Source organism: Rattus norvegicus, chromosome 20 (assembly GCF_021556685.1).
Source record: "Rattus norvegicus strain SHRSP/BbbUtx chromosome 20, alternate assembly SHRSP_T2T, whole genome shotgun sequence".
Taxonomy (NCBI): Eukaryota; Metazoa; Chordata; class Mammalia; order Rodentia; family Muridae; genus Rattus; species Rattus norvegicus.
The window spans coordinates 18,140,517-18,157,166 of record NC_141553.1 but is presented as its reverse complement, the minus strand read 5'-3'; the positions used below and the strand labels follow the sequence as shown (position 1 = coordinate 18,157,166).

Below are 16,650 nucleotides of genomic sequence, written 5' to 3'. Positions count from 1 at the left end.
GCCATGGGGCACCATTCTATACACCACAGTGACGAACTGTCTGCAAAGGGCCCTTCCTGGGCACTGTCCAGAAAGCACAAGGCTGGGTTGCAAGAAATCCTAGTCACAAACACCAAAGACCATATTAGTTTTCACACCGGTACTTCCCTTTTTAAAAACCTATTTAGAACATAAATACCTTTCTTGATGAATAGGCCCCAAAAAGCAGTTAGTCAGGGAGCTGGCCTTGGCCAACTCAACACAGTGGGCTCTCCTGCCTACATGGTTTTTAGCTATCATGGACGATCTTTCTGACTTTGGAGACTTAGTCTTCACATTTTCTCACTTAAAAGTTTACACCACACAAGCTCTATGAGTTTACATCACACAAGCTCTATGAATGATCTCAAATGAAAAGTAATTCACAAAAGTTCCTACCTAAAATTAAAAAAAAACCCTGTTAATCAAATAATTCATCTTAAAATACATCATTCAGAAACATGTTTGGAAAATTAGAGTTTTTATTCTATGCAATAAAAACATATGCATAGACCTGGTACATAATTTCTTAATTTGAGAAAGACTTGTAAATCTCTCCTACTATAAAATGCTGTTAGGACATCGATGATCACTTATTGTGTACAAACATCAACTCTACACATGATTATGTCTAGAAACCACGTCATCTAGTAAAGCCCGGAAGGTTCTTAGAAACTGCAATGGCTCTGCCACAGCTGTGAGCAGCTCTGGGCCTGGGACAAGGGGGCACCCACATGTAATGGCCATCAGTGTAAGAACTTCACAAACCCGCACGAAACTGTCACCAGTGTGAAAGTCACTTCAGTCTGTCTACACCATCAAATGCAGAACAATTCACCACTGCATGCAGATGCACGCACAGTCTTGATTCCAGTTCTTAAGCAAACGGCAGAACTCGTCATGATCTACTGTCAAGGCTCAAAAGGTCAACAGAAATGCATTCAGTGGGCAGAAGTCCATGGGCTACAGAAAAATGAACTGAGTGTCAAAGGTTAACCCCTTTATCCTTTCAAGTTTGACAACTTAAGGCTTTGAGACTTAACCAGCTTCTTGTGCCCAATCCCAATGACAACTCTGTCTTCAATCTTAATTCTCAGAGATGTCTCCCGGGGGTCGCTTCACACTGCGACGGATGAGATCACTTCGCCCAACTTCAGCCATTTGCTCTTCCCAAGACTTCATTTCATTGTCATAACGAATTCTATCATCTTTAGCAAGCTGAATATATGCCTGAAGAAGAACGTGATAATGTTTTACTTGGAAAATACCAACTAATCTTTGGAGTGTGTCCACCTACACAGAAATGATTAGCACTATTCTCCATGCACCAAGGGGGAATACGGAAATAATTTTAAAATAAAATGTAGGTGAGAAAAGGTTGAGAGAAAGTGTTTAGGAAAAGTGTTCTCCCAGGATTAGTGGGTTGTTAGTTTCAGGAACTTGGGAGAGAAGAGCGAGGGACAGGTGGGACAAGCCGCATTCTAAGGCCACTTTATTTACTGACAAACACTACTGAGCGCTAGGCCATGTGGGAACTGACAAGGCAGTCTTTGAGTCCCCCATCCCTGCTGCGGGCCTCTAGCACACATGTACAATCAGAAGCTTCAATGCCTACCTGCTTTTCATCATGAGACAGATTTTTCCAAGCCTGATTTACAAGCTTCAATTTCCCCTGGAAGACAAAAGAGTTAAGACGTACAACTGAGACAGCAAAGGAGGATATTCCTCGTTTATCCCACCAAGAACTCAGCTGCCACTCACAAGCGACAGCAACTGACACTTACTTCTACTGAACTGGTGTATTTGTAAAATGAAAAAGAGTTTGTTTTGATTAAAAATGCTTGTATTCAGGTATGATCTCCACTCTGTCATGAACTGACTTTAAGGTTGTTTTTCCTTCCCTGTAGTTGTGTTTAAGTCTGAACTCTGTGCGTAGGTGTTTAGGTGCCATCAAGTAGTCCTTAATTCTCCTCAGCCCAGCAGCTGACCTAAGCTGTCATGAGAAGGAGGCCGCTCCATCCCTTGGCCTTGTTTACTAATAGGGAAGAACCTGCCCTAGTTCTGCACACTCTCCCAAACTCTAGGTTAAGTTAACACACGTGGACAAAACCCAATAGAAGGGGGCAGTGCCAACACCAAGTGTGGACGGTGGCAGGCCTGAGTGGTAACAGGCTGACTGACGCTGGAGGAGTATCCGCTGGCAGATGGGAGGACCTGAAAGCGTAAGAGTTACAAGGTAAGGGGTTGGGGATTTAGCTCAGTGGTAGAGCGCTTGCCTAGCAAGCGCAAGGCCCTGGGTTCGGTCCCCAGCTCCGAAAAAAAAGAAAGAAAGAAAAAAAAAAAAAGAGTTACAAGGTAAAACCCAATTTCCTAGGGGCAGCACCAGGTAGGTATCACAGAGGAGAAGGTAAAAAGCTTAAATGTCCACTCTGGCATTTTCTAGAACACTCTCCATTCTACCACTCTCCAGAGTCAAAGAGTCCAGGAAGCAGCAGGCACACTTAAGGGGCACCTTGTAAATAGGTGAATACAGTATCTTGGGGACAGGTGTGCATTGTTGTCGCTGTGCAGGTGAGGGCAGGCACAAGGTAACACAAGGCCTATGACAGGGCAGTGAAAAAGGTGGGCAGAGTTTCGGAGAGAGGAGAAAGGAAGAAGAACCAAAATGGAGGAGAAGGATGACCCAGATCTGGGTGGCCTCAAAGGGCCACAGGTAGTTATGAATATTTCATAAGGAATGCATTTTTATAGGACAATTTGTTTTATCTAGGTAGGCAGTTTATATTAATATTAATTGGTTCAGTTTACTATATGGATATTTTGTGGGGTGAGGATTTACTGATATAAATCTGATAAATCACAAGCTTACTGAGTTTTGATTTCAACAGGTTACTGGAGGTTGTGACTATACCCACAGGGAGCGGATGCTGGACTGTGAACAGAGTTCACAGCAGAGAGTTGCAAGAGGGTGGCTGCTGCTGGGGCCACAGCGTAGCTGGTGACAGCTTGGGATGAAAATTGGAAACTTAGAAGTCGGGTAGAGACACTCTGTTGATTAAGATGAACATACCCCGCAGATGCCATGGCCTGCCGGAGATGGCACTAGCCCAGGTTAGTAGAGCCATATATTTACCACTACAGACAGAGACCAGGTCTAGAGGAAGACAGTTCAGGAGCAAACAAGGAGGTGAGAGGACAAACTTAGAAGCTCTATATTCAAGGTCTCAAGAGAAAGCAATATGCAAAGACCCAAACTGGTTTGTCATCTAAAAATTTCTAGTGTTACATTTTCCTTTTGTGTGTGCACACGCATGCACACATGTGAAAGTCAGAGGACAACTTGCAGGTCTCTCCTTCCACCATGCAGGTCCAGGGGATAAAAGTCAGGACAGGCTTGGCTGTATATGCCTTTGGCGCCCAGACTTTATTTTCTTAATCTGCAGTTTTGGGGACAGCCTTGGATGGCTTTGTGCTTCTCATCCTCTAGCCTGAACTATCCAAGTGCTGGCTGTATTTCTCAAATATCATAGAGGCCAAAAGGTAGTAATTCTGAAATGCCAAAGAAGCTAGAATTCTATGTCCAATCTAGAAATACAGGGGAAAATGGCAGTTTTTAAGGCATGTAAAACCTGAAATATTATTCCCACATATTCTTAATTAAGGAAAAGCTAAAATGAGAATAAGTCAAGAAAAACAGAAGCAAAGGCACACAGAGACTGATGCAGAAGGAACTGAAATGCTGGCATATATTGGACATACACTGTAATAAACGAGATATTTCAAACTGAACTAACATCACACAACATATTTAGATATACCGAGTTAGTGACTAATAAACTGAGATTCAAAAAAATCATAAATAAAACTGGGTAATTTGAATAATGCTTCTTTTGTAAATATGTGGGGGTATTCAACTGCTGATAAGCACCTCATGTATGTGGAGACATACATATGTTTGTGTCTACATGTTTATGTGTGCATGTATGTATACATGTGCGTAAGTATACATGTATATGTGTGTTTATGTCTGTATATGCAGGTCTGTGTGTGCATGTATGCATGTATGTATCCATGTGCATAAGTACACGTGTATGTGCGTGTGAGTCTATTTGTATGAGCATTGGAAGTCTGGGGTATTTGCAGTTCTCATGTGGCTCTTGCTGACCTGGAATTCTCCCTGTAATCTAAGCTAGCCTTGAAAATGTGATTCACCTGCCTTGGTCTCTCAAGAACTGGGATCATGAACATGAGCCCTCACTCATCTCTATCAGTATTTTTAAATGAACAAAACTATAATCAAGTTATCTTTCCATTACTAAGGACAGGGCCCATTCAGCCTGCTAGGTAATTCTAGGGCACTAGAACTTCAAGTCTCTGAAGAAAGAAATTGAGGAAGATCAAATATGGAAAGATCTCCCATGCTCATGGATTGGCAGGATTAATATAGTAAAAATGGCCATTTCGCCAAAAGTAATCTACAGATTCAATGCAATCCCCATCAAAATTCCTACTCAATTCTTTATAGAGATTAAAAGAGCAATTTGCAAATTCATTTGGAATAACAAAAAACCCAGGATATCGAAAACTATATACTCAACAATAAAAGAACTTCTGGCTTGCCTAGGAAGCGCAAGGCCCTGGGTTCAGTCCCCAGCTCCGAAAAAAAAGAACCAAAAAAAAAAGAACTTCTGGGGGAATCACCATCCCTGACTTCAAGCAGTATTACAGAGCAATATTCATAAAAACTGTATGATATTGGTAGAGAGACAGACATATAGATCAGTGGAATAGAATTGAAGACCCAGAAATGAATCCACACACCTATGGTCACTTGATTTTTGACAAGGAGCCAAAACCATCCAATGGAAAAAAGATACCATTTTCAGCAAATGGTGCTGGTTCAACTGGAGGTCAGCATGTAGAAGAATGCAGATCGATCCATGCTTATCACCCTGTACAAAGCTTAAGTCCAAGTGGATCAAGGACCTCCACATCAAACCAGATACACTCAAACTAATAGAAGAAAAAGTGGGGAAGAGTCTCAAACACATGGGCACTGGGGAAAATTTCCTGAACAAAACACCAATGGCTTATGCTCTAAGATCAAGAATCGACAAATGAGACCTCATAAAACTGCAAAGACAAAAGACTGTAAGGCAAAAGACACTGTCATTAGGACAAAACGGCAACCAACAGATTGGGAAAAGATCTTTACCAATCCTACCATCTGATAGAGGGCTAATGTCCAAAATATACAAAGAACTCAAGAAGTTAGACTCCAGAGAGCCAAATAGCCCCATTAAAAAATCGGGTACAGAGCTAAACAAAACATTCTCAGCTGAGGAATATCGAATGACTGAAAAGCACCTAAAGAAATGTTCAATATCCTTAGTCATCAGGGAAATGCAAATCAAAACAACCCTGAGATTCCACCTCACACCAGTCAGAATGGCTAAGAAAAAAACTCAAATAACAGCAGATGCTGGCAAGGATGTGGAGAAAGAGGAACACTCCTCCATTGTTGGTGGGATTGCAAACTGGTACAACCATTCTGGAAATCAGTCTGGAGGATCCTCAGAAAATTGGACATTGCATTACCTGAGGACCCAGCTATACCTCTCCTGGGCATATACCCAAAAGATGTCCCAACATATAACAAAGACACGTGCTCACTATGTTCATAGCAGCCTTATTTATAATAGCCAGAAGCTGGAAAGAACATAGACGCCCTTCAACAGAGGAATGGATTCAAAATATGTGGTGCATCTACACAATGGAGTACTACTCAGCTGTCAAAAACAATGACTCCATGAAATTCATAGGCAAATGGAATGAACTAGAAAGTATCATCCTGAGTGAGGTAACCCAATCACAGAAAAACACATGTGGTATGCACTCACTGATAAGTGGATATTAGCCCAAAAGCTCAAAATATCCAAGATGCAATCCACAGACCACAGGAAGCTCAAGAAGAAGGATGACCAAAATGCGGATGCTCTCACTTCTTCTTAAAAGGGGAAAAATATATCCATAGGAGGGGATATGGAAGCAAAGTTTAGAGCAGCGACTGAAGGAACGTTGATTAAGAGCCTGCCCCACATGTGGCCCATATATATACAGCCACCAAAACCAGATAAGATTGATGAAGCTAAAAAATACATGCTGAAAGGGACTGGATATAGATCTCTCCTGAGAGACACATCCAGAGCATGTCCAATACAGAGGTCAATGCTAGCAGCAAACCACTGAACTGAGAAGAGGACCACCTTTGGGGGAATTAGAGGACGGATAGAAAGAGCTGAAGGAGCTTGAAACCCCATGAGAACAACAATGCCAACCAACCAGAGGTTTCAGGGACTAAACCACTACCGAAAGACTATACATGGACTGACGCAGGGCTCCAACTGCATATGTAGCAGAGACTTGCTGGGGCACCAGTGGAAGGGGAAGCCCTTGGTCCTGCCAAGGATGGACCCCCAGTGTAGGAGAATGTCGGGGGGGGGGGTGGATAAGAGGGGTGGATGTGGGGAGCACCCATATTGGGGAGGAGGAGGGGAGTGGGGGCTTCTGGACAGGAAACCAGAAAAGGGAATAACATATGAAATGTAAGTAAAGAAATATATCTAATTTAAAAAAAAAAAAAAAGTAACAGTATGGTTCTAGACAATGCCAGAGTTTGAAATTGTACGAGAAGGAAGAATGACTTACTAAATTTGATCTATCTTGAGAAGTGGAAATGAACAAACAATACTGGGTCCTGGAAAACAGCCTGAAGAATCAATTTTCTTGACTTACACTAGATTCTAACTTTTAAAAATTTAAAAAATTTTAACATTTTTAAAAAAATGTTCAATGGTTAGAGGCTACAAAGCTGTTTCTGTTAAAGAAAAATACTTTAGAGAGATAAATACTCCTTTTTTTCTAAGCTAATCTTGGTTATTCTGGAAAAAGTTAAGTTATTGAACACTAAAAAATATATTTTTGGTAAAATGAATCAAATTTTTAAATCCCAAAGAAAAGCAATGAAGTACCCAGTACAAGCCTGAGAAGAACCATGTCTTACACATGCACTTTACACACGCGCTACAGCAGCAGGGCTTGTGAACAAATGTCTGCCTGCCACAGCAGCCTGGACACCTGTACGTCTTTACGACAGCACTTCATACAAAGGAAACACAGCTACCACTGTGGCCTTGAGGGAAGATGGACACACCCTGTGTCCCCACATTCTTGTGAGCAAGTACATATACATGCACAGCACAGTCCTGTGGCACAGGTAAAAGCAGTTTTGTTAAAGAACAAGGCATGAGAAAGAAGTAAGTCATACACAACCCCGAAACAAAACAAGACAACCTTAAGCTCGTTCCTTCCAGAGATGCTGGAGTGAAGCTTCTAGAAGACTCTTAACATCTCACAATGTAAAAAATGTTCTCTCTCGAAAGAGTAAAGAGTTTATATTACATAAGCTGTGTCTGTGTGAACCATGAAAACAGAAGGCTAACTTAATTAGAAATAGTTTGAAAGGTGTACCAGTGTGTACTCACAAAGTGTATGGCAAAGCATGGTAGGCACGCACATAACTGCATGTGATAACAACAAGAACTTCTGTTTTTCCCAGTGCTGGGAATAAAACCAAGGCATCATGCACACCAAGCTGGTTTTGCCAGTGAAATGTACTCCCAGCTCCAAGGAAAGAGACACAATAAATTTCCATTCTTGCTATTTTCCTTCATGATGTGACATGACACAGACCTACGACTTCCTCCATGACTTTAGAGTACACACAAACCTGAGGGTCACCTGCAGTTTTGCTTACCTGAGCTGACTCATCCTTAGCCTCCTGGAAGCTTTCAGATACGTAAATGTTATATGCTGACCGAGGTCTTTTTGGTTTTCCAAGCAAAATTAATTCCTAAACAACAAAAATTTAAGCATCAGATACAGTCACGAGGAAGCCTCATACTATCTAAAGAAACAGCGTGGATCAGAATCCAAATGAACACTAGAACTCTTGCTCTTTTTCCTCCACTTTGTCCCTCCTCCCTCCACTTCTCAGCACAGACACACAGCCCGCACCACCACACCCACCACAGTGGGATTGACATATGAAGTATGCTTGTTACACCTTGGAAGTCAAATGTGTTCAAGCATAATGTCTTTAAAAAAAACAAACTGTAATACAGTGGAGCATTTATCCACACAGAAAGGTTTTTCCTTGACATGTTATTTGTATAGCTTCCATGTACTGAATCATAGCATTTACATATAAAACCTTAAAATATTTTTTAAAGCCCCATAACATCCTTTCAGGGCATCATCATATTGGCCCAACACACCTACACTGAACCTGATAAATATAGGTTGATTTTTTAAGTAAACTTACCTCATTCCTTCCTTGCATGGCTCATAACATTTAAAATTCCAAAGATGTATTCAATTCTTGCCAGCTACCAAGAAGGGGAACTATGGGATGGGCAAACAACATCTCTTATGCTGGGTCCCATATTTCCTGGGATACATACTGCACTGTCCTTTCCTATCTATTTTCTGTACTTGGACAGCACAGAAATGTCTGAATTGAGAAAGTACTTAGGTAGGTGAGATGGCACAGCAGATAATGGTGTGTATTGCATAACCCCAGCAAGGGTCAAAGGACAACTAAGTCCACAGTTACCTCTGACCTCCACAGTGGTTCTCCTGCCATTACACACTTATACACACACACTTAAAAAATAAATGGGAGGAGGGATCTAGGAGGTGTTAGGAGACCAAGGGCATTAAGTGTCTAAGGTCTTATTTACATGGGTTTGACATAGAAACTAAGAACATTCCCTAAATAAACATATAGCCTGACTTAGAAACTATGGCCTTGAGATTAACACAAGTGAAAACCAAAGCAGCTATTTCTTTGGAAGAAAATAGGATCCTAGCGCACAGAGCTCCTTCCTGAGTTAAGTGGCATTTCTCCTCTGAGGTGCTAATGAGGGGATTAGCACCTTTAAAGTCAGGATCCTCTACAGACAATTCAAACGTGAAGGTTCCTCTAGGTCTTGCCTAAGCGGAGTGCCCACACTCTGGGTCATGCTGACCCTTCTGCACAGGGATCAGTACTTCAGTGGTACTCACTCTCCTCTTGATTTGTGCTTTCTTCTTTAGGCGTTTCTGCCGGGCTTCCTTCTCTAAGCCCATCAGCTGACTTGGAGTTAGCTGCTCTTTATACTTGCTCACAGCTTCTTTGTACACCTTCCACTCAGCTTTAAAATCCGCTTCATACACCTGTGAATGAAACGCACATGAAATCAATGATCTGTGCTGCTGACGAACTCAACCCACATCTGCCAGGGAAGGACAACTGGACTCAGAGAAGGGAGCCGACCAGCCAGGTGAAGATGTGAGGCAGTTTCACAGGCTTGCTAAGAATCAAGGTGTGAGGACAGCATCTGGCCTTCCTTCCCGACCATTGTCAACCACTCACCTGCACTCCGCCCATCCATACCAACCTCACTTACGAAACATAGGGAGAGATTACTGGTGGACAGAACTGCTAAGGGGGGAGGTGGTACCGAGAAGGTGGCTCACTAAGGAAAGTGTTTGCCATGGCAGACACACATGGGGGCGGGGAGGGGCAGACACAGGGGGTTCCCTGAAGCTTGCTGGCCAATCAGTCTACTTAGTTGACAAGCTATGAGCACAAGCAGAAACCCTGTCTGTCCAAAGGAAAAGGGTGTTGAGTTTCCTGGTCACTGAGCAAACATGCACCCTGTCTACAGAGCTGTCAGCAAGCTAAACTGCGAGTGCTCACCTTTTTTTCTGCTTCCGGAAGCTCCCTCCACATGGCTGCAATTTTTCTAATCAGTTCTGAAACTTTTGCATCTACAAATGAGAACGAAATGAAAATGTCTCAATTTTACTTCTCAGGGTTAACTACAACCTTTTGAAAATTACATGTGTCTCTACACTATACAAATACAATTTTATCAGGAAATGCTAGAAAACTACTTTTTAGCTTTAGGGAGAATGTTATGGATTACCAAAGACAGTCCTTGAAAACCCTCTGCTAGGGTAAAATAAAGCACTTGAGTAACCACCACCTTCCTCAAGTTGATGACATATGCATTTCAATTCAAATACTGTCATGTCTTTTAAGATTTCTTAGCAAAACCTAAACAAATCACAAACTAGTGCTGCTCATACCATAGTATCATGTACTTTAATTACAGAAATGCCATTCAGATATAACACCGTTGTAAAATTAATCCATTCATCTCCATTTCTTCCTCGGTCTTAACTGGGGATACAGCCGCTTATCAACCATGTGTCAGTAACATTTTAGAAGACAGGAGAATGGATATAAGCATGTCTCCTTTTTTTAAAAGATTTATTTTCTATATATGAGTACACAGTAGCTGTCTTCAAACTGTACACCAGAAGAGAACCCATTACAGATGATTGTGAGCCACCATGTGGTTGCTGGGAACTGAACTCAGGACCTCTGGCAGAGCAAACAGTGCTCTTAACCGCTGAGCCATCTCCCCAGCCCCCTGGGCATGTCTCTTAATCGCCTATCACAATGGGAGAACTTTAGTATGGCTTTCACCTGTGTCCTGTGAGCTGCTGCAACTTTGGAAATCATAGGGACTGACTTATTAATTCAACTATTACCTTACACTACATATTCAAATGAAGGCCCTACAATCCTTTCTTAGGCTTCGTGGGAAACTTTTCTATTTGCAAATTCCCCCACACACCCCCTTTTCAGGAGCTCAGATAATTTCCAGTCAAGTTAATGATTTATACAGACCATTATTATATTGTATAAGACAAACACTTCCTGGTCAGTTATTTTATTGCACCTTAAAACATTAGAAACAATGTCCTATGGCAGAAGCAAATTAGACCTCAACTTTATCTTTTTTCTCTACAGCTCTCTTCACTCTATGTGTTACTTTTTAAGATTCATTCGTTTTATATATATGAGTACACTGTCACTGTCTTCAGACACGGGAGAGGGCATCAGATGCCATTACAGATGGCTGTGAGCCACCATGTGGTTGCAGGGATTTGAACTCAGGACCTCTGGAAGGGCATCTCTCCAGTCCTCTATAAGTTATTTTAAAAATATTGTTCTCGGGTTGGGGATTTAGCTCAGTGGTAGAGCGCTTGCCTAGCAAGTGCAAGGCCCTGGGTTCGGTCTCCAGCTCCGAAAAAGAGAAAAAAATAAATAAATAAAACAAAAATATTGTTCTCATTTATATTTAAGGAACTTCTATTAGTAAAAAAAAAAAAATGTTAAACAGACTACCAAAGAAAATGACTGTTGCTAGATTCTCTAACAGTACAAATCAAGACTGCAGTCTTAAAAAAAAAAAAATCATAGCAGAGAAGATAACAAGTCCCAAACTCCTTACCTGGGTGTTTAGCTTTAAATTTGGGTAGCTGTTCTGTAGAAAATCGAAGGTATGAACTCATAGGTTTCTTTGGATAATTACCCAAGCTGGAAAAACACTTCGGAATACAGATAAGGCTACACACAAGTAAAAGAACCGAATGTCAGATACGTAATATTCATACACAGACCTCAGATTCTAAGTACAAAGTCATCCAAAGTGCTATATATCCAATACCTTCACTCAAATGCTAAAAACTAGCCCAGCAGTTATGTCACAAGCCATTAATCCCAGCACTCGGAAGGCAGAGCAGGCGGGTCTCTGTTAATTCAAGGCCAGCCTAGTCTGAAAACTGAGTTCCAGGACAGCCAGGGCTATACTGAGAAACCCCGTCTTAAAAAAAAAAAAAATCAACCAAAAAAATAAAATGCTAATAACTTTAGAGTGTGTTTCCCTTCTCTCTGTTGTGCTAAGAATTCAATTAAATGCAAGGGCTCCACAACCGACTACTCCCGGCCTAAGGACTTACTTTAACACCCTGCCCTAACCAAAAATAAAATAAAAGGTTGCTGGGGTGAAGCCTGCAAACAGGGCAGACCCGGGTGACCTAGCCAAAGCAACGAGGGATCTGCAGGGGTGAAGGTAGTCCTAGAATCCTGGGTGACCTAGCCAAACCAAAGAGGAGACTACAGGGATGCTGCTCAAGTCCTGGTAGCCAGGGCAAAGTAGGGGCGAGCCTTCCGCGCCACAACTCCAGGCCCCGCCTTCAAGGCAGAAGGAAGGAGGAGCCCCTAGGCACCGAAAGGTAGAAGGCGACAGAAAGTGGGGTCAGGTACCCAAAGGCGCGAGACCCCAGGCGGCCCGGAGAATTCGGGTGGAACGAGGAAACGGATGATGGACGAACGACGTCCCTTGCCCGCGGCCTACCTGACAGGCGAGGGTATGCGGCCCCCGCAGCCCGCGCACATCTCGACCCCCGTGCGCCCCAGTGTTCTTAGCACGCCCCACATTCCCCGGAACAGCGCCATCCCTCGGGCCGACGACTATAGGCCCGGCGCCGTCCGGTTCGTCCCACGCGACACTGTGCCTACACACAGCCACGAAACCCGCGTGGGTACTCCAGGGGCTTGTTATCATGCCCGCCGCGCGCGCGGGGCACTGTGGGAGGCCCAGACTTCCGGTCTGCAGCAGGAGGCGGGGCAAACGGGAGGCGGAGTGTGTCCCCCACCGTTCAGTGGGCGGGGCTGAGTGGGGGCGGAGCCTGCGGCTAGGCAGAGCCGGTTTAGTTTGGCAAGGGTGTTGCTGAGCCGCGCCATAGCCGCAGGCCCCTCTGAGTATTCTGCTGGAAGGCCTGCAGGCTGTTGCTGGGCCAGGGTCCTCCTCTGCCAGCTCAGCTTCGTGACGCCGGTTCTGCGGCTCGTGTCACAGTGCGTGGCTCTTGAAATCAGCGATCAGTGGTACTGCTGATGACCCAGCAGCAAACTGCCTGTTTCATCTGAGTCCGAAGGAAAACACACGGGGCAACTGAGGGGTGGAAGAGATAGAGAGGAGTGGTCATGAAATGTATCGCTTTGTTTATCTAATCTTTAAAAATTAATAGAAAGGAATAGGAGTTTCCAGGATGGCCCAGAGCCTTGCAATCCCCAGGACCTACATGATTGTAAGAGTGAACCAACTCAAGCAAGTTGCTGTCTAACTTTGACATACACACACAAACATGTACACAAAAGAAAACATGTCACAAAAATAAATAGACTGAACCCAGGTTGGTGGTGCAAACCTGTAATTACAGCATTTGGAGGTGGTGCCAGGCATTCAAACAGTCAGGCTAGAGACCTTGTTTCAAAAGTAAACTAAATTAATAAATAAATAACATTTAAAACAACCGTCTCATTCATCCGGCTTGGTAGTGGATGCTTTTACTCCCAGCACTCTGGAGGCAAGAGGCAGGTAGAGCTCTGTGAATTAGAGTTTGGTCTATATACAAGTTCCATGTTGGCCAGAGTTAACATAGTGAGATCCTAACAACAACAGCCTCTTCTGTTGCATACCTGTACTTTTTTTTTTTACCGGAAAGAAAGCAAAATCTTAATAGTGTAACACTGAACCGAGAGTCTACTTCCTTTCTGCAGCTTTGAAACATTGTCTCCTTCAAGCCGCAGAGTACCACGCCCACTCCTCTAAGCCCACTCCTTAGCACAGGCTTAGCACCGCTTCCGGTTTCATTCTCTCTTGGGAGTAAAGGGGATTTACCGCTTGTGTTTTCAAACCTGTCATAACAGTAACAACTTCCTTTGTGTTTGGCTTACCTTTGGAGTGTATATCCAGACAGGTGTAAAAACACATTTTTCCATAAAGTCCAGGCACAGAAGCAGAGCAATAAGAAATTGCTAAGGGTAAATTGCTAATAATTACTTGCTAAAATGAAGGTCTACATAGGACATAATTCCTCCTAATCCCATATCCAGTGATTTCTAAAATAATTTGCCATTATATGTCAAGTAGGACATAGCCTGGTAGTGCTTTTATTGTAGATGCATTACTTAACTGTCTTTGAACAAAAAGATTTTTGGTTTGCATTTTCATAAACATTAAACAGAAGTTTAAGATGTCCTTTCCCCAGATTCTGCCCTCTATGCCGTAATTCTGTCTGTCATAGCCCTGGTTTCTGTATTCTATGTAACCAAGATCTCTCCTGTCAGCTCCATGTCCACAAAACCAATGAATGTCATTGCACCATGGTTCCTGTATTCTATACTGATCACAAACCTTTTAGAGTCATACCCTTAGGACATCTCTACCATGATGTCTTACTGAAATCCAAATTTTAAAACTCTGTGGACAAAAGTAATGATTTTCCTATTCCATTGATGTTACCCACTCTTCTCATTCAAGTCAATAACTTCTTGTATCATTTTAGAGTCTCTCCATTGACACTCCACTCACTGACCCACTGTTGAGGAAAGATGGATGGTGCTGAGGAGGGATGGATGGTGCTGAGGAGAGATGGATGCTGCTGAGGAGGGATGGATGCTGCTGAGGAGAGATGGATGCTGCTGGGGAAGGATGGTTGCTGCTGAGGAGGGATGGATGGTGCTGGGGGGATGGATAGTGCTGAGGAGGGATGGATGATGCTGAGGAGGGATGGATGCTGCTGAGGAGAGATGGATGGTGCTGAAGAGTGATGGATGCTGCTGAGGAGAGATGGATGCTGCTGGGGAAGGATGGATGCTGCTGAGGAGGGATGGATGGTGCTGGGGGGATGGATAGTGCTGAGGAGGGATGGATGATGCTAAGGAGAGATGGATGGTGCTGAGGAAAGGTGGATGGATGGTGCTGAAGAGGGATGGATGCTGCTGAGGAGGGATGTATGGTGCTGAGGAGAGATAGATGGTGCTGAGGAGAGATAGATGGTGCTAAGGAGGGATGTATGGTGCTGAAGAGGGATGGATAGTGCTGAGGAAGAATGGATGATGCTAAGGAGAGATGGATGGTGCTGAGGAGGGATGGATGCTGCTGAGGAGGGATGTATGGTGCTGAGGAGAGATAGATGGTGCTGAAGAGGGATGGATGATGCTGAGGAGGGATGTATGGTGCTGAGGAGAGATAGATGGTGCTGAAGAGGGATGGATGATGCTCAGGAGAGATAGATGGTGCTGAGGGGGGATGGATTAGTGCTGAGGAGGGATGGATGCTGCTGAGGAGGGATGGATGCTGCTGAGGAGGGATGGATGCTGCTGAGGAGAGATGGATGGATGGTTCTGAGGGGGGATGGATGGTGCTGAGGAGGGATGGATGGATGGTGCTGAGGAGAGATAGATGGTGCTGAGGAGAGATAGATGGTGCTGAGGGGGGATGGATAGTGCTGAGGAGGGATGGATGGTGCTGAGGAGGGATGGATGGTGCTGAGGAAAGGTGGATAGATGGTGCTGAAGAGGGATGGATGCTGCTGAGGAGGGATGTATGGTGCTGAGGAGAGATAGATGGTGCTGAGGAGAGATAGATGGTGCTAAGGAGGGATGGACGGATGGTTCTGAGAAGGGATGGATGCTGCTGAGGAGGGATGGATGGTGCTGAGGAGGGATGGATGGTGCTGAGGAGGGATGGATGGTGCTGAGGAGAGATAGATGGTGCTGAGGAGAGATAGATGGTGCTGAGGAGGAATGGATGGATGGTGCTGAGGAGGGAGGGATGCTGCTCAGGATGGATGGATGCTGCTGAGGAGAGATAGATCTCCCTTCCACTATACATCCCCATTGATATTATAGCCAGAAACATCCTGGAAAATCACGTCTCTTCCAAAGGAAAAACAATGCACTCGAAGTCAAGCAAGGGTAGTCTTTGTAGAAATAGAAAAGGACGACCACAAGGTGAGTCCATGGGGTTACGAAGATGGCGCAGTAAGCACCTGCCTCACAAAGACCTGACTTTGGATGCCAAGCATCCCTAGGTAAAAAAAATCCAGTCACGGCTACATGCTCGTATAACCCCTGATCTGGGGAGGTGGAGGCAGAGACGCCTAGGGCTTGCTGGCCAGCCAATCCAGTCAAAGTAATGAGCTCCAAGCTCAGTGAGGGAGAGACAGTGCCTCAAAAAGTAAGGCAGACATTGAAGAGGACATCCAACTTCATCGTCTGGCCTCTATGCACCCACACATGAGCACACACCCGCATGATGTGTTCATGCTTCTGGACATTCATGGGAGTGTGTCTCTAGCACAGATTAACTGAGGCAGGGAGCCATAGAGTGAGTGGCACCTTCCAACAAGTAGTCCAGACATAGTGATCTCCAGGAGAAAAATAGTGTCACGGGTCTTCTTCCACCATTTCCTGAGTGTGGACCACTGTGGCTGTCGCTGCCACCGTCACTGACATCAGAACGCAGCTTCTTGGCTTTCCAGCATAGACTGGTAACTGACAGTTCTCCAGGAATCAACCAGGGCTGCAGCATCCGATTGGGTCTGTTGAACATCCCAGCCTGGTGGACTGAGAAGCTACTGATGGCTGTCATACATACGGCCATTGTTGAACTATTCATTCCTGTTGGGTAAGGCACTTTAACCAATCCCCTTTTTGTAATATGTGTGAGCATGGTAGATGGACAGACAGATATGTGGACAGATGGATGGGTGGATGGTCAACTGAGATTTGACTTAGGTAGATGGAAGATACATACATATATCAATGGATGGATGGATGGGCAGATGAATGGATGAATGGATGGATGAATTGATGGGTAGATGGAT

The 16,650-nt window shown here is 44.1% G+C and overlaps 1 protein-coding gene across 1 annotated transcript; it reads right to left on the bottom strand.

Moving 5' to 3' along the window:
* Positions 1-481: 481 nt before the first annotated feature.
* On the bottom strand, positions 482-12,530 carry Tfam (transcription factor A, mitochondrial). The gene is made up of 7 exons (NM_031326.2): positions 12,333-12,530; positions 11,427-11,542; positions 9,821-9,891; positions 9,145-9,294; positions 7,835-7,930; positions 1,634-1,690; positions 482-1,248 (listed from the first exon to the last, which is right to left on the bottom strand). Exons 1-7 carry the CDS (start codon positions 12,431-12,433, stop codon positions 1,105-1,107), a joined length of 735 nt encoding a protein of 244 aa, NP_112616.2. The 5' UTR covers positions 12,434-12,530; the 3' UTR covers positions 482-1,104.
* Between the last annotated feature and the right edge of the window lie 4,120 nt (positions 12,531-16,650).

Coding starts and splice junctions, on each gene's coding strand:
- Tfam (NM_031326.2), bottom strand. CDS start 12,433: ATGGCGCTGTTCCGGGGAATGTGGGGCGTGCTAAGAACACTGGGGCGC. Junction 9,295..9,820: donor TTCCGGAAGCAGAAAAAAAG/GTGAGCACTCGC, acceptor TTTCATTCACAG/GTGTATGAAGCGGATTTTAA. Junction 1,249..1,633: donor TGTCTCATGATGAAAAGCAG/GTAGGCATTGAA, acceptor GTTCTTCTTCAG/GCATATATTCAGCTTGCTAA.